The 20481-nt window shown below is 39.5% G+C and overlaps 4 protein-coding genes across 5 annotated transcripts; 3 read left to right on the top strand and 1 right to left on the bottom strand.

Annotated features, from left to right (window-relative positions):
- Positions 1-322: 322 nt before the first annotated feature.
- On the top strand, positions 323-4502 carry Usp5 (ubiquitin specific protease 5). The gene is made up of 13 exons (XM_076810579.1): positions 323-614; positions 698-823; positions 894-1070; positions 1139-1245; positions 1888-2415; positions 2513-2584; positions 2666-2858; positions 2980-3132; positions 3203-3384; positions 3447-3832; positions 3908-4120; positions 4191-4300; positions 4368-4502. The coding sequence occupies exons 1-13, from the start codon at positions 519-521 to the stop codon at positions 4431-4433; spliced, it is 2409 nt and encodes an 802-aa protein (XP_076666694.1). The 5' UTR covers positions 323-518; the 3' UTR covers positions 4434-4502.
- A 71-nt stretch (positions 4503-4573) lies between these two features.
- On the bottom strand, positions 4574-11393 carry Myo31df (Unconventional myosin ID). Its single transcript, XM_076810577.1, has 15 exons — positions 11165-11393; positions 9972-10078; positions 9698-9893; positions 9349-9568; positions 9051-9263; positions 8770-8973; positions 8495-8693; positions 8264-8433; positions 7935-8195; positions 7621-7865; positions 7387-7549; positions 6392-6724; positions 6131-6321; positions 5802-6050; positions 4574-5730 (listed from the first exon to the last, which is right to left on the bottom strand). The coding sequence occupies exons 1-15, from the start codon at positions 11251-11253 to the stop codon at positions 5517-5519; spliced, it is 3054 nt and encodes a 1017-aa protein (XP_076666692.1). The 5' UTR covers positions 11254-11393; the 3' UTR covers positions 4574-5516.
- Positions 11394-11610: 217 nt separating this feature from the next.
- LOC143368176 (uncharacterized) lies at positions 11611-13885 on the top strand. Its single transcript, XM_076810593.1, has 3 exons — positions 11611-12025; positions 12462-12798; positions 12896-13885. The coding sequence occupies exons 1-3, from the start codon at positions 11851-11853 to the stop codon at positions 12978-12980; spliced, it is 597 nt and encodes a 198-aa protein (XP_076666708.1). The 5' UTR covers positions 11611-11850; the 3' UTR covers positions 12981-13885.
- A 1320-nt stretch (positions 13886-15205) lies between these two features.
- Positions 15206-19542, top strand: LOC143368170 (tRNA endonuclease ANKZF1). Of its 2 annotated transcripts, XM_076810580.1 has the most exons (13): positions 15206-15273; positions 15363-15515; positions 15819-16025; positions 16107-16423; positions 16586-16700; positions 17054-17199; positions 17272-17497; positions 17574-17843; positions 17930-18148; positions 18212-18488; positions 18564-18705; positions 18788-18961; positions 19049-19542. In XM_076810580.1, exons 2-13 carry the CDS (start codon positions 15416-15418, stop codon positions 19220-19222), a joined length of 2367 nt encoding a protein of 788 aa, XP_076666695.1. In that variant the 5' UTR covers positions 15206-15273; positions 15363-15415; the 3' UTR covers positions 19223-19542. The 2 variants fall into 2 exon arrangements, with proteins under 2 accessions (XP_076666695.1, XP_076666696.1); XM_076810581.1 differs by lacking the exon at positions 15206-15273 and having other exon boundaries at positions 15289-15515.
- The last annotated feature ends 939 nt before the right edge of the window (positions 19543-20481 follow it).

Genomic DNA, 20481 nt, shown 5'->3' with positions numbered 1-20481 from the left:
TTTCTTCGCCTCCGACTAAAGTCCCGGTCAGTGAACGACCAATTGAATGCTATCATGTGGCAGTTATGTAGAACATAACTCTAACTGGAAGATTACTGAAGGTGAAGAAATCGGCCGGTAGCGACTTCGACTTGAATTCTATTAAAATTTAACCAACTGTATAGGAAAGCAATGATTCGAGTTATTTAATCAATGAAATATATCAAACGATATTCCCCTTTTTCCTTATAATATGTATTCCTCTTAAATGGAAAGTTCATCCGAGCAGACTATACACCGAAGCGAGATATGAAAGTGGCGTGCTTCGCATGCTGAGCACCACTGGCTTTTAAAGAGAAACAAGAAGAATCGAATGCGTTCCGGTTCTGTCGTCTCGTTACTCTCGTTCCTAAAATCACGCATCATCACGCATATCATCGATACGGCAAACCGGCGATCTGTTCGAATAGGTTATTTTCAATTCTCTAGAGAAAAGTTCTCTTGTTCTTACGTTTTGTAGTGACCAGTTTCTGTTTACGATGGAGGAGTTGATGAAACATTTGCCGAAAATAAGGATACCCCTGAAACACGACAAAGTGTATAAGGACGAGTGTGTTTATTCTTTCGACACCCCGGTAAGATGTCACCGCGACCTTACAATCGAACACGATAACATTAGCGGCGTGCCGATTGTCTGTACGGTTTCTTTTTATTTAAGGATGCTTCTACCGGCCTGTACATTAATCTCACCACGTTCCTGGGATTGGGTCAGGACCATATACAGCATTATTACCAGCTAACCGAGAACCCTGTGTTTCTGCATATAAAAAGAAGAAGAAAAGAGGTGAATCACCTCTTGAGCTTGAGGAACATACGTTGGAAGATATCATGACCGAGTGTTCTACCTTTTATAGATCGTGTCCGAGAATCAAGGAGAAGGTCCTGAGAAGAAGATCACCAGATTAGCTATAGGAACAGCTGACGGGTTTACCCCGGATAAGCAGAAGTACACTTACCATGAATCTTATCAAATTGTTATCTTGCCGAACTTCACAACGATACCCTATCCGACTGACAATTTACCGTTACAAGTATGTTCTTGCGCGGACGTACCCTTAAAAACCAAAGTAACGGAGAAATTACGCAGAGTATTTTACAGGTGGAACTTGCGATTAAGAGTCTGTTGGAGGTAGAATCTGCGACAAAGCTAGCAGAAATAGAAGCATTGGCTGGAACTTGGGACGGAGAAGTGAAAGCAGTTTCAAAGTGAGATTGCAAACTGCGATATTAATATAAATCACGGCTGTACTTCCGAAAGGGACCGGTGACCGATCGAGATGAAACTTGGTGGGTATTATGAAGGGTGTGGAAAGACCCCAAATATAAAATTTTAGTTTTGGCAATTAATGCGTTCAAAAGATACAGGGGTAATTGTGCATAAAATGGTACACCTTACCGTTTTTTTTTTAATCACTTTACCACGGTCCCCCTCTTAATAATATTTCTGTTGACTTATACCGACTCAACGCATTCCACTTTCCAACTTCTTCCGGATATTAGTATTGGTTGGGGTAGATTACCGTGGGGGGTGCGCGTCCGCTCGCGGGCCCACAAAGCGTGGTAGCGAACCGATGTGAGTTTGGCGATGCTAAAAATGAGTCTATGGTTATAAAATTTCAAAAATAAAAAATGGCAGGACCAGGAGCGTTCCAAAAAAATTTCAAAAAAAAATTAACAATAATTTTTTATTAATATTTCGGAAACTAATAAATACCCGAAGCTACAATTTTAGATTTAGGGTCCACACCCCCTCCCCCCAAACCTCATCTCGATCGGCCACCGGTTCCTTTCGGAATAATATCCTAAATCACTTTTTACTCTTGTTTTATATAATTTTACGACCCTCAGACACGCAGCGAACCTTAAACAGTTGGACAATGGAAAAAAGATACCTCCGAGCGGATGGGTATGCGAGAAATGCGATCTCACGCAAAATCTGTGGCTCAACTTGACTGATGGCAGTATTCTCTGTGGACGTAAATTTTATGACGGAACTGGAGGGAACGATCATGCGGTCGAGCATTATCGGGTCAGTGGTTATCCTTTAGCCGTGAAGCTGGGGACTATAACCAAAGAAGGAAAGGCTGATGTGTTTTCGTACGACGAGGACGAGATGGTCGAGGATCCGTACTTAGTGTTGCACTTATCTCATTGGGGTATTAACATCGCCCAGATGGAGAAGACTGATAAGTCGATGATCGAGCTTGAATTGGATCTTAATCAGAAATTCAGCGAATGGGTTGCACTTCAGGAAGCAGCGAGTAAATTAACACCCTTGTACGGATCGGGATACACAGGACTCGCTAATTTGGGGAATTCTTGTTACTTGAACAGCGTTATGCAGATGTTGTTTGTGATTCCGGACTTTGTTAAAAGGTTTCTATGTTTATTTTAAACGAGCAATGGATGTGTTTTTAAAGAAATGTTATCTTCGTAATAGGATCAGTACGTAATAATCGAAGACGAATTTCAGATTTGTAGATGGCGCGCCACAGATATTCGATCAGAGCTACGCCGATCCAGCGAATGATTTTAATATTCAAATGTGAGTTGAAAAGGACGAGAGCTCTGTCCTGCACGAGGGAAGGTTTTAAATCGTAAATAAACTGAGATATCGATGTTGCAGGGCTAAGCTTGGAATCGGTTTACTCTCCGGTAAATATTCTGTGCAACCGAGCACGGTTAACGAAGACGAATCGCGTCAGGGTATTCCGCCGCGAATGTTCAAGACGCTAGTTGGCCGCGGACACCCTGGATTCTGTTCGAACCGGCAACAGGACGCGCAAGAGTTCATTCTTCATATAATGAACATGATAGATGTAATTAAGTTAAAAGCTCTACCTTTAATCGCGCTCGTAAAAACGGATTGATTTATTCTCATCATACTCTTTCGTATTAAGTTTAAACTGTGATACTAATGTCAGGAAATTGATCGAACAGCGTCACAGTCGTCACCAACTGAATCCTACTGAATGTTTTAAATTCAAAGTCGAGGAAAGGTATCAGTGCAGCCGTTCTAAAAAAGTAAAGTACACTTATCGCCCAGAGTACCTATTACCGCTTCCAATACCCCTCGACTCTGCCACAAACAAGGTAAATAAGCTACATAAATAAAATGTTAATCTACTACTACGTGTTAATTAATGAATATACCAATATGTAGGAAGAAGTCGCAGCCTACGAGGCTTTGAAGAAGGAAACAGAAGGGAAAGGACAGAAGTTAGACTCGAACGCACTAGTGAGACCTCGTATAAAGCTCTCGTCTTGCCTGCAAGCATTTATACGATCTGAAACGGTTGAACAATTCTATAGTTCGGCGTTGAATGAAAAGACAACAGCACAGAAGTAAGTAATGGATTGTGTGATATGTGCGGTGCGCGATCAACGGGTGGATTTTTCTTTTACAGAACCACTAGGCTAGCCAGTTTCCCTGATTATTTATTAATCCATTTAAAGAAATTCACGGTAAAAGAAGATTGGACGCCTATCAAGTTGGACGTGGCTGTAGAAATGCCTGACATGTTGGATTTGAGCAGCGTTCGTGGTTCCGGTCTACAACCCTCGGAAGAATTATTGCCAGAAACAGTTGGCTCCGAGCCTCCACCACCTGTTTACGATTCCGCGATACTGAGTCAGTTAACAGACATGGGATTCCCACCGGAAGCTTGCAAAAGAGCCCTGTACTTCACGGAGAATCGTGGTTTAGAAGCAGCCACTAATTGGTTAATGGAACACATTGCCGACTCAGATTTCGCGGACCCATTTTTGCCCCCCGGAGTCGACGCGAAACCAGGTTCCTTTTCAATATCATTAATCCGTCAAATTCTCACTCCTTCTTCGTCTAATTATGCGATGTGTTTCGTTTTAGGAAGAGATAAATTCGTAGCGAACGAAGAAGCCGTGGCGATGGTAATGGGAATGGGTTTCACGAGAGAAGAAGCGACAAAGGCACTCAGAGCGACTGATAACAATTTAGAACGCTCAGTAGATTGGATCTTTAGTCACCAAGGCGCAATGGATACTTCGGAAGCTGAGGATGAGCCGGGACATCCGGAAGAGATATTCAGAGACGGAAGTCACCGTGCGTGCTTTTACATTCTGATTTCTGCTCCACTTTTCGAATTCTACAACGAATTGTTTATTATTTGCAGAATACAAGCTGGTGGGATTTATATCGCATATGGGAACATCGACCATGGTGGGGCATTACGTGTGTCATCTTTTGAAAAATGATCGATGGGTGATATATAATGACGATAAGGTATAGATCACAAGTATAAGAAATTCTACGGATTCGATGCGATACTTACATGAATTATTTGTTGCAGGTTGCATTATCCGAAAATCCACCAAAAGAATTAGGATACATATATTTATATCAACGCATCGATTAGATTATACAATTGTTTTGTATTAAAATATGTATTCTATTACACTTTAACAATAAAAAAATATGACAGGTAGATGAATTTCATTTCCTTTTTCATAAAACATCAGATTTATTGCTCTTGTCCTTTTATAAATGAACATAAACATAAAAACATCCGTTTATTTGTTAACAATGGCACCATTTTACAATATGTATACTGCTTCTCCATTCTTCGAATACAATCTACCATCTTCACTTTCATACCAAATTGTTACAATTACGATAAAATATTACAACATTAACGTGATTAGAAAATTTTCAATGTGATAACCATGTATAATGACAAAGTTTCGATCAACGGTAGAATCCTTATTAAATTAATCATGTCCGCTTTAATTTTAAATCATATTTCATGCATGACTAATATTTTAACGCGGTGTATAAAACTTCTATATAGTGAGAGTGTAAAAATACATTTTCAAAAATACTTTTAAGTAGAAGGCCACAATAGTATACGTTTGAGGCATCTGCATCAAGTTACGATTTCATTTGTTTTAAGGCAACACTGTCTTAATTCCCTTAAACTACGTTCCAGTTTCATAATTTACAACTTATTCACATAAGCAATGTATTCGCTGCTTGCAATTTAGAATGCATTACTTGTAACAGATTTAATACGTATTTACAGAAAGGAATTTTTTCGTTAAATATTAAAAGCGACGAACTCTATTCACAGGAGCCTCGCGGGATCCGGTTCATTATTCACATTCCCCATTAATTAAAAAATATAACTTTTACACAATTCAATTGCATTCCGGGTTAAATTATCCACGTACATTGCCGTTCCGCGTATTTCTGCGAGAGAATACTTTACGTTATCAAATAAATGCGTTGTTATTCGTGTTTCTTCTTACTTACGATCCAGTAAACAAGGACCTATAAGTTCCATAAAATAGTATTGTTTGTACATTAAAAAGATGTTTAAGAAAGCCTCCAAAATGCATCGATAAAAGCTTCAAAGCGCTTCCGTGGAAGCATTAAAAGTAGTTGAACTCGTAATATTCACGACCATCGTCGATATTAAAGAAAGGCAGTTTAGGTACTTATTTTAACTAGCTGTCCTGATCTGAATCCTTGTATTTGCACCTCCGTCAATTATCCCAGCCGAAGGTGGAATAGCATACACAATATGATCGCCCTCCTTTCTGAACGTGGGCTCGTGAACTTTAGGCTGCACTTCCACTCGTAATACTTTGCTCTTATTCCCTAACATACATTTGAACCTTACATCCACCGTGACGTGCAGATCAGCGGACCGTAATCTGTTATAAAATACAATACAATAAGTACAAATGCAATAAATGCATAAAATACAATGCACGCGTATACTTACTGACTATATCTATTGCTTAAAATACCAACGAGCTCTCCAACTCTATCATCCTTAGCAACGATCGACATAATGAAATCATTCCCTCGATTCGAATGAATCGTTATGAGTTGGTCCCTTCCAGACGACACGCTCAAGCCTGTGATCTCAGCTATTGGCATACCTTTCTTCATACTTTTGAACTTTAAATTCTCGAGCTTGTATATCGCGTATTCAGTTACTACTAACACCCGATCCTTTGGTTTATTAAACCTACGATAATAGTTCGCTTATTATACAATATGTTTCATCGCCAGCGTAACTTTCTTGCTGCGATAAGTTTCTATACAAACCTGTTTGTCTTCTTGATAAATGCACTGAAAAGAATAGTCTTAAAATGATCGGTATTGCGAAGATTGTTTATCGAAGAGTTGAACGTATCGCATAGAGGATTCTCGTCTGGTTTGGAGAGATAATTTCCTTCCCAGCGTCTATCCTGTCCCCAGTGAGGTCGCTTCGAACGCAAAACTGCTGCCGCAGCCATCTGAGATCCCATTATCATTAACATTGCTGTTCATTTTAACAAACATTAACGTAACGAAGTAAGCGTATACCTTTAATCTTAGTTGAGGCCAATCTTCTTTAGGAATAAGCTTCAGAACCATCCACGCCCACCATCTTTCATACATCATCTTCAAAGCGGCTATCACATGCCGTACAGCGAAATTTTCACGAGGCCAGTGTAAACGTTTACCGTAATCTCGCATCGTCTTTGCGTTCCGGAAAATCTTCTCCAATTCCTTGATGTAAGTTCGTATTTTGTACATTCGGTAGTGTTTCATTATAACGATCGCAGCCTTCATCTTTTTATAGTTTTGGCGGCACAAGTACCCTCTCCATTGTTTCTGCAGTAGTATTACGATGCCGGGTATCAAATCACTGCGTGCCTGCAGACAAACAGTGTTGGATTAAGCAATAAGCAAAATAAATAATTGCAAGAAACGGGGGTACCATAGAAATTTTCTAAATTTCAAAATCTAACTATTGTTGAAACCCTTTTTAGTCAAATTATCGGAAATGCCTAAAAAAGGGGTCGTCCTTAAATTAAGTAAGGCTTTTTAGGGGGCGAGGAGGTCGCGAATTTCTTACGTTTTCTTACAGAGGGGGAGAGGAGTCAGGTAACGTCTTACGTAATATTTTTCAACTTAATTTTCAATAAATATAAATTCTATCATTAATGTTCCAGAAAGGTAGACGTAGTTTAAATTTCACGAAACCGACTTAAATGAATTATATAAACCTTTAACAGAATTTTAATAACTGAAAAAATTATATGTAAAATATATTACGTAAGGAGGGAGTTGCTGCAATATCAAATCTTACGAATTCTTATACTGGGGGAGGGGGAATACGAAATCGCTAAATTACCCTTACGTAACTTACGGACGGTCCCAAATCGTACATTGCGTTAAAATGATCACCCTGTATAAGGGGGCCTCAAAATCTTTTAAGTGCTTAGGGCCCCTAAAGGTCTTAATCCGGCCGTGCAAATAAGTATTGGGGAAGTTGTCTTAACAGAAAGGATTTCGTAAGCGCATAATTAACAAACCTTTTCTAACGCGAAGAGCGTTTGAGGTGACCGAATGAATATTTTAGTGTGACCATATTTCACGTCATTGTTGAAGCCCTTTTCATCCATTAAAGTACGCACACCATCTATGTCGCTACCGCCTCTAAAGTTTGGCCAAGTGTACTGAGATATCATCTTGTACCTGGCGAGTATAACTTCGTTAGCGATACAGTAATGCTTTGTCATGGGATTATTATAGTAAAAGAATAGTACCGTTTTAAAAACGTGACGTATCGTTGACGGTAGGCAAAACCAGCTCGCCTGACCAACACATTCTCGACGAGGCCTAAATATCGTACTTGGTGATTTACTCTTTCCTCATCGAACACAACCGGCGACTTAACTTCGTTAGGCTTGATACATCTAACGTAGTATGGTTCTTTGCTGGTTAAATTCTTAACCAGAGCTATCATGGAATTGCGGAAGAGAGTTCCAGCTGTTAGGGGTCTTTTCGTTGTCTAGAATAAGTTCGTATAAATAAAAAAAGTAGTTCAACGCACAGTAATAGATTACACACGTTTATATACCTTGAAGATATTTTGAGCTCCTTCAGGCCACATCTTGCTGACGGTTTGATTACTGCTCTTGTAAAGTAGTCGCTTAAAATCTTGGAACAATGTGTCTTTGTTTTTATCTAGGAAGCCATTAATACTGTATACTACATCCCCAGCGTAGTGCTTAATCTTAAACTGTACTTTATGTTGAAGTTCTTTATCCATTGGCTTCAATTGTCGGGAAGAGTAATGCTTATGATCGAGCAGCTTTCGATCCATAGCTTCCAACAGCATCTGAAACAGATTCGTTCTTAGAAAGCTGCAACGCTCCCCGATGCAAGCGACAAGTTAGAAAAACTGACTTCGTCCGTAACTTTGCCAACATTCAGACAAGCTTCGTCCATAATTGCTATCATTCCTTTATGCGATTGCTCCACTAGGTCGCAAATTATCTGATTGTTGAAGTATTCGATATTCTGCCACGCTATTCCTTCTTTCTTGTACTCCTCCTGTTCTTGTTTCAGCACCAATTCTAAAGTACCAAGTATAGGATTAATCTTTTATTATTGTAAGCTTATTTGCGACTCCCTTACCAATAAATAATTGCTGTAATTTCTCGTTACAATAGTTGATACAGAACTGCTCGAAGCTGTTCATATCGAAAATTTCAAATCCATATATGTCAAGCACCCCGATTACTGTTCTATACCTCTTGTAAGCATCTGTGTCGTTTACATTAATCGCAGTATTAACGCGCGATACGATTTCAGTGAACAATCTTTCGTATATAGCCTGAAAAGTTAAAAGTCTTTAATGCAATATTTAGATGGTCATTAAGTGGTGGAAGTAAAATTGTAAGTCACGTTACCTTTGCCAAGGCATCTCTTCCATATTCTGCCTCTGTCGATGTATGAGTCTTTTGCATCACTTCCCCACCCGCCGCTATTACTCTTTGCGTAAGTGCAGTGCTTAATTCATGTGGACTGATGGAAAATAAATTCGCCGTGTCATTTAGAGCGGACTTGTTCTCAATTAAAAGCTTATCCTCGTCGACTTTGAATGTAATATTACCCTACGAAACCCGTAATATTAATGTACAAAATGAATTACTGAAATTTACTTATTCCCGCTGTTCTAATTATAACAAACCAAGTGCAGTATGCCAGCAATAACGTTCCAAATTGTTTGCACTTCGTGCTGCGTAAATCCAAGGGTAGACATAGCGGAGATAACTGTTTTATAATCACTTTTATCTGTTGAGCTCGCTTTATTACAATTTCCACCGCTGACGTAGAAATATGCAGCTGGATCTCGCACTAGACGTAGCTTATTCAATTCTCCTTCGCTGGAGCCGTTCAACAACTGTAAATTCCACGCGGAATTTTGTATATCTTTTGCGTATTGTTAGAAATAAAAAGTAGCAGATCAAATCACCAGTAAGTAGTACCTGATAGAAACAGTGAAAATTACGTTCACCGTTCTGTTGATACACGACTCTTGACTTCTCTAGTAAATAATTGGTAACATGACCGCCGATCGGGTCTCCCTTGAAATTGAAATCTATATCCATGTACTTTCCGAATCGGGACGAGTTATCATTTCTGTTCGTTTTCGCGTTCCCAAAGGCTTCCAATATCGAATTGGATTGAATGAGAATATTTTTTACTCTGACATACAAGAGAAAATCATTTTAAATGCTAAAAATATAACAATCCTAAAGACTAGCGAATGCGTTTTACTGTATTTCTATTTACCGATGGTAAACTACCCCGGCCTACAAAAGTTAAACAATATACCTTTCTATTTCTTGCTGGCCACTTATATTTGTGACCGCGGCAATGTATTTCATAATAATTTTACTCGCTTCTGTCTTGCCAGATCCTGATTCTCCGCTTATTACGATACAGGTATCTCGACGTTGCTGCTTCATTTCTCTATGCACCGCATCAGCGATCGCGAAAATGTGCGGTGGATTTTCGAATAATTCTCTATCTGAAATGCAATTATTACAAATGTGTCAGATATGCATTGGCGGATTAAGCACAGTATATTTACAGTATAATTATTTACCTTTATATTTATTGATATACTCAGCATCGTATATGTTTATACTTCTGTATGGATTTATACTCACACATACTTCCCCTATGTATGTGTAAATCTTACCACCATTGAATCTGAAACAATAAATCACGAATTGCATAAATAATCATGTACTATAAAAATCAATTATTTTATTTATTTTTCTAAGTTGTAAAAACTATTTGGAACATGTGCATTGTGTCGCGGAAAAATAGTTATCTTTTGTTAATTTTATATGACAATATTTGTAAAAGATAAAGTTTATCTACTTATCAAGAATACGGATATAGAGCAACGTCTAACTTGCACTTTGAGACTTGTATTAGAAACTAATCGCGCGCTTGATTACGGAAAGAATGCATCATGCTATTCGAATTACTCTGTTTATGACAAAACAGAGTAATCGCGAGTGTAAATTAAAGCGCTTTATACTAAGTCAATTCCTGTATAGTTAAGTTCTTAATCCCGTGCATAGCATTATCTTCCCGAATCTTACAGGAAAAGTATATCTATACTTCGAAGCGTGCAATAAAATAAACATCGATCACCGTTTTAAAGGTAATCTGATTTTAAAAGCGTTTCACGCATGCGTGAAAGGCAGAAGAGGCCGAAATTAAATATTCGATACAATAATCGAATGCAATGCACATCCAGATTAAGTAGAACCGAAGGCGGTGACTCATAGAATACGGAACCTGATAAGGCTAAAACGTTATTTGTCAGAGAACCAACTAATGTTCTTTCGAACGTGAATAACACAGCTAAATATGCGTTAGAATCATGGATGTCGAAAGAAATATATTAAAACACGCGTCGAAATTTAACGCGTGATTATTATTCGTCAAGAATGCAAGGAAATGATGGGCGATAACATATATTATCAGTCGGGAGTGGTCGTAATGCAACGTTAAGGTACGTTTCGACTCGACAGGCTTTTTGTAGGTCAAGTTCAAATCCAAATAGGTACTTCAGGTTGCATTACGACCACCTGCTAATATACGGTTAGCCACGCCCTCTCGGTACATGTCCTATGAAGCACCAATATCACCAAATATCACCGGGACGCGCGAAGGGTACCTGTCACGCTCCTCGCAAAAAGAGGCAGGTTCGCATTTCCTGATTTCCCGCCAATTTCTTTGTTTACTGGCTTACCCATTGCTAGCAGTCGATGCGAGTCTTACCTGAGCCGTAAGTTATCCACAACCTTCTCCACGGTGATTTCGTCCAAAAGGACTAAATCCCCGATGCCGACTTCGTCTTGCGCTGCCATTTTTTCAACAATGCGTGCACACGCGGAATTTACGGTTCCATACAAGTGTTGGTGCACACGACTCGTCACGTGTCGGAGACCAGCTCCCACATCCAAACTGTCCTCGCCGACGAGCGTATGACGAATGCGGTTAACAGAAATCGCTGGCCTATCTTCCTCCCCTCCATAACCTCGTAACGTGTTTCCAGTGACGTTGCAACCGTGTGCACATGCATCTGTTATCTGCAACTGGCGACTAGATCTAGAAATCTAGATAAACGATTCCACGAATGCATTCATGGTTCCGCTACTATTAAGCATCTTATCTATTTCTCAAGTCGCACGATTTTCTAAGCCTTTTCCATATCTCTTCGGTGCTTCCGTGTTAATCAACCAACGTTCCAAAGAATTCAGAATTCTGTGTTTTCGCCAGTTTACGCAGAGGAGAAAGTACGCTTGACACGGTCCTGGAATGGTACGCGCATGCGCGAACGTAGTGTCATGTATGTATATGGATGTTGTTATTCACTGTTATTTTGGGCGATTCGTGTCAGACGCAGTCCATCATTCGTGTAGCCGGTGGAAGAACGCATGACTTTCCCGTAATCGGAAGTAAGGATGGCTGAGAAGAAGCTAGATGTACATTTAAATGGCACTAACGAATTAGCGAGAAACAAGGACTCTAAGCCTGCCAGGTTATGGAGACAAATAGAGCTAAATGAGAGGTCCTGTAGCTTCTTACTCTTGGTAATGTCGTTGTCTATTGTTTTGGGCAAATTATATACCAATTACGGTGAGTGACGTTCTCTAATAACATTATTTGTCCGATTAACAGTTCGTGTTGTAGTGTCAGCCCGCATTAATACGCGTTGCATGATCGTCTGCACCTTTGTACATATCCGTGTTGTACTAATGATAATTTACAAGTAGTACGCTATCTGTGATAACTTCCCTGTCCAATATCTTCGTATTGACGCGCTTCAAACTTTTGCAGAAATAATTTACACTTACTAAAAGCTTGTGTGGGAAAAGAGAAATCTGCTTCTGTTTAGAAAATTCATTCGTCCTTTTAGTTCTCTCAAATCTATTAAGGTGTCAGTAATTTTACCTACTTGGTACAGCTAATTAATAAACTTAGTTCGTTAGAAAAAAATTGGCTTATTAGAGCATTGCATGCTAAGAAATTTACGAGTACCGTTAGCGCTGATCTTTTCGTGCTATCTCTTTAGGGGACATTTTGCAGCTACAAAATAGTTCTAAGTACTTGATCTCACCGGCGACTGTATTCTCAAACGTCTCCAATTTATTCGATCTGTCGCACATATCCGGCGTGTCAGAGCTCGGCACGAAGCAAGTAACAGCTGTGAGCGAAAAGTTTGCTAACATAAGTCAATACGATGATGTTGTTGTGAATGTGATGACATTGTTTTGTAAAACATATGGATGGCTAATAAGAGCGGCGTTATGCGGCCTTATAATGATGGGTTTCACTTGGTTCATTATTTACAAAGATAGCAGTATACCTGGAATCAATCCACCTTCTCCTTTCAGCCATTCTAAGCCACGGTAGGTTGATATTCAAAGTAACTGTATCTATAAATATTAATACATTCGTGCGTTAAACAAATGGAAATTCCATTAATGTCGTCTGTGTATGTTTCAGATATTCGCAGGCATCGGGAGGACAAATAAATTATTTGTTCGGGGTGCTAAATGGGATACTAATATTCATCTATATGTGCCTTTAATTTATTAAAAGCATCCCAACGACGCAGCGATGCGTGTGTTTACAAGATTTCCTGTCGTCCCACATTGTACAGTGATTATATTTATTCGCTATTTATGTTAACTAACAATCTGGTTCTAACACGTGTCTGCTCCTTGTTATTAAGATATTTAATTTAACGATCGGCTTCTAGTTTAAGATCCGCTAATTTATGTCGTGCAAAATTCAAAAGTATGTTTCTCACCGCAGAAAAGAATCGCCCGGTGAAAATATTTTTCTGTACATAGCCAGACAATATTTTTTAGTAGGAACGTAGTATTTTTTTACGCATACGTATTGCAATAAGGAACTGTGAATGCTGTGTGTTATTGAAATTATTGTTTAGAGTAAGCAATAATTTTGTTTATTTAAGATTTCGATATTGTGAACATAGTTTACGAATTGAAGGAAGTGTTTAGCGTAATGCAAATGTGTTGAGAGCATAATATAAGAGGCTATAATATGCAGTGCTTAATATGTCAAAATTTAAAAAGTACAAATCCACAGTACTGCCGGTAAATTATTATTTTTTTTTATATGTATCGTCTAGTTTCCCCACTATTTAAGACAAATGTCTATAAAATCCTGATATAATGTTCAATTAAAGAAGCATTTGACAGCTGGACGCAAAGTATTATGTATAGTACCTCTCAATGTTATGTATTTGTAAATATATAACTATTACTTTAGGAAGCTACTGTAATATGCGGAATATTTTTCTAATTCAAATAAGTGTAAGTCTAACATTGTACCTCGGAAGCTTGGTGTCTGTATCGATCAAGTAGAATGCTTGGGAAACTTATTTATTATTCTCTAAATATAATTTGTCTTTGAATGTACTGTTACGAATATGATGTTAATAAATCGAAGGTTCTACTTGTGTACAAACTTTGTGATACCAATACTTTATATATAACAATCACAGCAACTGTTCTACCAATTCACAGTGGCGGATTTAACGGGCGGCCGATGAGCAGTTACCACTTGGGCCCCTGCCCAAAAGCCCCTCCAGGGCCCTATGTTTAAAAATATATGATTTTATCCAAACACTATTTTTTTTCTGTACTACTGCTACATTTAGCTCAATTTAATAAACTACCTCTCCATTTTCCCGAAAAAGGGCCCCACGAAATGTTTGCCACCTCAGCCTTTTTCCTTAAACCCGCCACTGCCAATTCAGTAAAATGCTTTCCATCATTTCAAATTTAAATAACGCATTGATCTAACATATGCGCAAAAGATAGTACACATTGGGTGGTGATGCGGGATGATGTAATCTTTTATCAGGGCTGAATTAAAACGGGGTAACCGGGTGACTTTGAAACACGATAATTACCATTAGTCACATATGCGTGTGGAAAATATATAAGTAGATACACTATCCACTGGAATGTAAGCTTTTTGTTATAACAATGCGTAGCTCGTTCATTTTTTCTTTATGCCATAATCGACGATGCGAATCGAAGAAATTAATAATAATTAATTAATTGTCGCTGCGCTTCGGTCATCAATTGTTTATAAACTTTTTTGCTCGTATCGCTGCGCTTCGCCAAAATGCGCGACGGCCTATAATAAAATACGCGTGTATGAATTTTTTACGGTTGGGTCGGGTGTTCAATCTTCTCGCTCCGCATCTGACGCGTAATTATCGCGAGACCAGGGGGACCAAGCCGTCTTTGTTTGGCTGAAGTTTTCCCGTTTAGTTAGCACCGTATTGGTAGGAGGCGCTAGGTACATCACACACACATACCTACGTGTATCAGTGAGCACGACACACAACCTTTCGACGTTGGTGAAATGTTACCATGACGACCGTCGTCATTTAGAAATGTTTGACGCAGACACGAGGAAGTGTCCTCACTTTCCCTGGTTTACCCTTTCTAAGGCCGTCTGACCATGGATTGTCGCGTCAGTGACGCGTATGCAGCAGATAGAAGGATATACAAAGCAATTGAATATATTTTCTTTTCCTAAGAAAAGAAGAAATATTCAATTTCAATGTTTATCCTTCTATCTGCTGCATACGTGTCGCTGGCGCGACGATCCGTGGACAGGTTTTAAAGTAAACGGTACATTACACGTATACACATACACATACGTCCCGATTCACACCAATTCACACATTCACAGTTTAGTACGCACCTCATTGGTAGGAGGCGCTACAAACTCTGCTTCAACTTTCGTAAGAGGGAAGCTTGGCCCCCCTGCGCGAGACCTGGCGCGCGTGTACGCGGAACGGTTAGTAGACAAGTTGTGGTTCTGCTACTCGTTCTTCCGTAAGCAGAGTATCCCCCTTATCAAATCTCGCATTTCATTCCGTTTTGGCCACTTCCTTTCAGCCGTAACCAGATTCCCCTCTTTCCAGGGCGCTTGCAAGAACATCGTCATCAGCTAAGAGTTTAGAATAGCGCACGCATAATGGATCACCGAATGTTTAAAATATACAACCAAGAGGACTTTGGCAGAATCACAAGGGGTATCAAAGTTGCACAATGCATGCAATCGCGCTCGTCATCCGGTAATTATGTTTATGCCACCCCATTTTACTCAATTATCTCATGATAATTTTTGTTTGCACACGAGACTTACGCATAAAGTAGCTCCGCATCTGCACTTTTGATGATTGCCAATCTTTTAAGAATTCTGAACCCCCTTCGCTCATTTGGTAGTCCTATTACGTCATTTAAGAAGCAGTGGGATTAGGTTCTGTCAAGCGGGTCCATATGTTAGAGGTTACAGTTTGTTTTGATAGAGAAAGGATACTGTTACTGACAGCTGATTATTAGTAACGTCACCGAAACTGATCCCCTTGGCGTTTCAGTTTCAGAAACTGAGAAAGTATTAAGTCAGCTCGACGATTTGGTTGTTTCGGATTCCTTGAGTTGTTCGTTTTGCAACACTGTGTTTGAAGATAAAGCGCAGCAGAGACTCCATTACAAATTGGATTGGCACAGATATAATTTAAAGCAACGTTTAAATGGATTAAAGCCCATTAGCGAAGATAAATTTAGCCTCTTAGCCGATGAAGGTATTGTTGAGGGAAACACCGTTTTGTTATAGACAACTATGCCTTCGAATAGCAATTCGTATAATGTTAGTGACATTTCAGGCGATGTTTCGAGTCTATCTGGGAGCGACGTAGAGTCTGAAAATGAAGAGGACACCTACCTGTCGGAGGCGGGCAATTCACCTAGCGGACAGTGCGAGAGTAAAAGCAGTATTAGTAAGAATAAGAAAGTAGAGAAACAAGCGAAAGACGTAGAATCAAATTCTGACAGCTCCGATACGGAATGTTGCGATGATACCACAAAAGAGAAAAAGCTCGAGACTTTATTGGTCGCTGCGAGTCGTCATTCGAAAGTCTTCTTTGAGAATGACGATGGGAATATATTTAGTATATATAGGTGTTTGCTTCACAATAAGAAGGTCCGTTCACTTGTATCGTTTAGAGAGTATAGTTTCGTGGCCAATTCACTATAAGCACAGACATACATGTCTATGATCTTATCTTGTGATTTAATCTACTTTGTTAGAATCACATGGCGTGTCTATACTTGCCAGATCAGGAGAGATGCAATTACATTTTAGGAAATTCCTGAGGTAGACAATGAGATGATAGCTCACGCATTAGACAGTGGGAGAAAGACAACGTGGACTGTTATCATGATTGGTGGAGGCCACTTTGCGGCAGCTGTGTTCCAAGGTAATAAAACTGATAGCAAGTGGCGGATTTAACAGGGCGGCTGCTGAGCAGTTGCCACCTGGGCCCCTGCACAGAAGGCCTCCCAGGGCCCCATCCTTAAAAAAAAATTATGATTTTATCCAAGCACTATATATTTTTTTTCTATACTTTTCTGTACACTTGCCCCTTTTAGTAAAGTAGCTCTTCATTTTCCCGATTCGAATTCTCTGATATTCGAATATTCGAAGAAATTATTTGAATTCTCTGATATTCGAATATTCGATGAAATTATTCGAATTATTCGAATATTCACAGTTCTAATGTGTATACCAATGTATTTATTTATCGCATAAACAATCGTATCCTCATTTCAGATGGAGAACCCATCGTGCACAAAACATTTCACTTTTACACCGTACGAGCAAAGCAGGGATTTGCCCAAAGTTCGCGTACAATGACTAATCACGCGAAGAGTGCTGGAGCCAGTTTGCGTCGTTATAACGAAGCATCTCTTCTTCAGGTATTTAAATGTATTGCCTGGACTATTCTTCCATTTGTAAGCATCTGTATAAAATGTTTTTTTACTCTTCAGCACGTGCAAGATATACTTGAATCATGGTCATCTCATATTGATAACTCCTCTCTGATTCTGTACAGAGCGGTTGGGCCGTACAACCGCACTGTATTATTCGGTGGGAAGAATCCACCTTTAGACAAAAGTGACTCAAGATTAAGACCATTGCCGTTTCCTACCCGTAGAGCAACGTTCAGCGAAGTTAAGAGGGTATACGATGTACTAAGTACCATGGAGATTTATGGTACATAGTATATGCAACCTCGATTTCAGCGGTCGTTCAACTGTTCCCCTTTACACTTGATTCTTCTGTGCTCTAGGATCCGCAGCTGCTTTTACGGATTCTTTTCCTATTTCACCACGCCAGCCAATTAGGAAGAGAGTTTCGAAAGTCGATGTAGTTAGCGAAGCGACGGAGAAGGTAGAAAATGGAGAGTGCGAACCTAACACCGCCACGAATGCGCGTAATATTCAAGATAACGATAAAAGTAAGGCACCTGCGCAATTATCGCCAGAAAGACAGCATAAGAATTCGCGGGCCCACATGGACAGAGCGAAACCAAGGAAGAGTCCGAGCCGTCCCTTGCCCAGTACAAATTTTCAAATATATTATATGCAATTTATGTTATGTTACGTGCAATTGCATATAATCGTCATGTTTGGCCTTGCGTTTCAGATATCGTTGCCAGGTTAGCACAGTCGTCTTCGGAGTCAGAATTAGACAGCCAATTAGGCAGTGCCAATATTCCAGGGGACGTTGATCTAATCGAACAAGAACTCGAAATAGAATTCAATGAACATTTACTTGCTTTCCAAGACACTGTACCAAGATACATGAAGAACAAGAAGGCTCGGCGGCAGAGAAAGAAACTGAAGAAAGACGCTGAATTACTTTGTAAATATTTTCGTACGCGCACGCGCCCCTTTGCACGTATTCAAATAAAACAATTCTTTTCAGACTGCGCGTCAAACGAAATCTTGGGCGGTGCTAAAATGAAATTATGGTCCGCGTGCAAATTAGGCGACAGTGAAATGCTGTCGTCCGTTATTGACGGTTTATTAACGGAGATAAAGAAGAGCGCAGAATTGGAGGAAGAGAGTAAGGAAGACGCGACCGCTGAAGCTGCACCAATTATAAATATGGATGACTTGATAAAATTGGCGAATGATTCGAACGAGGATGGAAACACGATGCTGCATTTAGCTGCCCTTGGTGGACATCTGAAATTAGTTTGGTAGATCGATATTGTATTGGTGAATGTTATCTTCTGTGGTACACGAAGTAGTGTTACCGAGGGATTTGGTTTTAGGCAACTATTAGAAATCGGTTCGGATCCATGCCATAAAAATAAGAAGCTGCAGACACCGTACGCCGCAGCGAACGACAAGGAAACTAGAAATACTTTTAGGAGGTTCATGGCCACTAATCCTGACAGGTTCAATTATAATAAGGTACTTATACTCGATGTTTTACTATTCGCTGTGTAAAATATATTTATCACTTGGGATATAATGTATGAGTCTGTTGGCGAAGGCTCACATCCCCGGACCACTTACGGATGAAATAGAACAGGAGGAATTAGAGAAGAAGAGACAGCACAGAAAAATGAAGCGGGAGAAGGTGAAGGTGAAACGGAAAGAGTTCGAGCTTAAGAAGCAAGAAGAAGACGCGAAACAAAGATTTCTCAGTCTCAGCGACAGAGAAAAGGTTCGTGTTTCAAAAAGAGCAAGAGCTTAATTCTTCTTATTAGCGATAATCGAATTATTAAGAATTCTATTCACGTCTATATTGCAGAGAGCATTAGCTGCCGAGCAACGTATTGTAAAGCAAGGTTGCAGCGTGATCTCGCGGTGCTTCCAATGTGCCGTAAATATGGTTGGCCGTGTGCCTTTCGAGTACAATTCCAATCGTTTTTGTTCCATGCCGTGCCTAAAGGAACACCGCCTTCGCAACAAAGTCGTTACTTGATAGCATGTAACGCTTAAACCAACAATTGGCTTGTAATTCTACAAAGTAGCCTGTGTGACGATTTATACGAGGCTGGATCTAATTACACAAACAATTCTCGTCGATAATAAAACTGTTTAAAGAGATGAATTCAGTAGTGCTGGAACGTAGGCGTAGATATTTTATCATCAAAATACTATATATAATTAAATAAATCGAAAAATACGTTATGTTTTGGGGCATCCACGATGCGTAAATATTGTGAAATCAAATAAAATCTTTTGCATGTATTTTCTAACGTTTCTTTGTGATGTGATGTGCATACAAGAATTTTTACAGTATATCCACTTTGTTTTTACTTTCCACCTTGAACGAAATAACCGTTTTTGCGCATTCGATATCAACAAGGTAATATATAACAGTATTAAAAACAACAATTCTTTTTCTCGTACCTTTCCATCGTCATGTGCTCCCATTGACTCGGTAGTTTCACTGACATTCAATATATCTTCATCTTTTTCTAAGTAGCGTGTCCTTTCACTTTAATCGCCACTTTCTCGCGTCATGCGCTGCCGCTACTCGCAGCCCAGAAGTATCAGAGGAGCATATCCAAAGTTAGTGGCACTAGCGCTATCCTTGTCGCACACGCTACCTTATTCTCTCACTCTGGCTCAGCTCATGCTACCTCCATCAACATCCTGTGTTCCTGTTAATTCGGCAAAATTTCAGCTCCGATTTGAACGGAACGTCGGTATCATAGGTTGTTTCAATCTAATAGGAATAATTACTGCTTCGATAAACGTTTACAAGAAAATATGCGTCTGGAAATTGTTAACGGTCTATACTTGCACAGACGAGGTATATGATAGACCAGCGAAGTCCAGGTGGGCGGACCGAGGACGCTAGCATCCATAGATCGCCGATTCACGCGCCGTCTGATTCCACCTTTATCCTGTTACGAAGCCCGATTTTAGAGCGTTCTAAAAACTTTGACGATTTCTTGGACCAATATATCAGGGGAACACGGTTAATCAAATAGCTATATAGCACGCTTTTAGAAGCAATACGTTAAGAATTTTCTTATTGAATACAATTGCATAATAAGTTACAGTCTCGCTACAAGAAAGCTAGAACCTCAGATTGCAAATAATTATGAAAATAAACGAATTTCGATACTCCTGTATGTGATCTTAATAATAATGTCGAGGATAACTAATGAATCGCAAGCAAAATGTAGATAAAAATGAGTTAATTATGAGGAATAAATAATGTACAATCAA

Source organism: Andrena cerasifolii, chromosome 4 (assembly GCF_050908995.1).
Source record: "Andrena cerasifolii isolate SP2316 chromosome 4, iyAndCera1_principal, whole genome shotgun sequence".
In the NCBI taxonomy this organism is placed as follows: domain Eukaryota; kingdom Metazoa; phylum Arthropoda; class Insecta; order Hymenoptera; family Andrenidae; genus Andrena; species Andrena cerasifolii.
The sequence above is the reverse complement of the archived record's forward strand: the minus strand, read 5'-3'. Positions and strand labels throughout refer to the sequence as shown.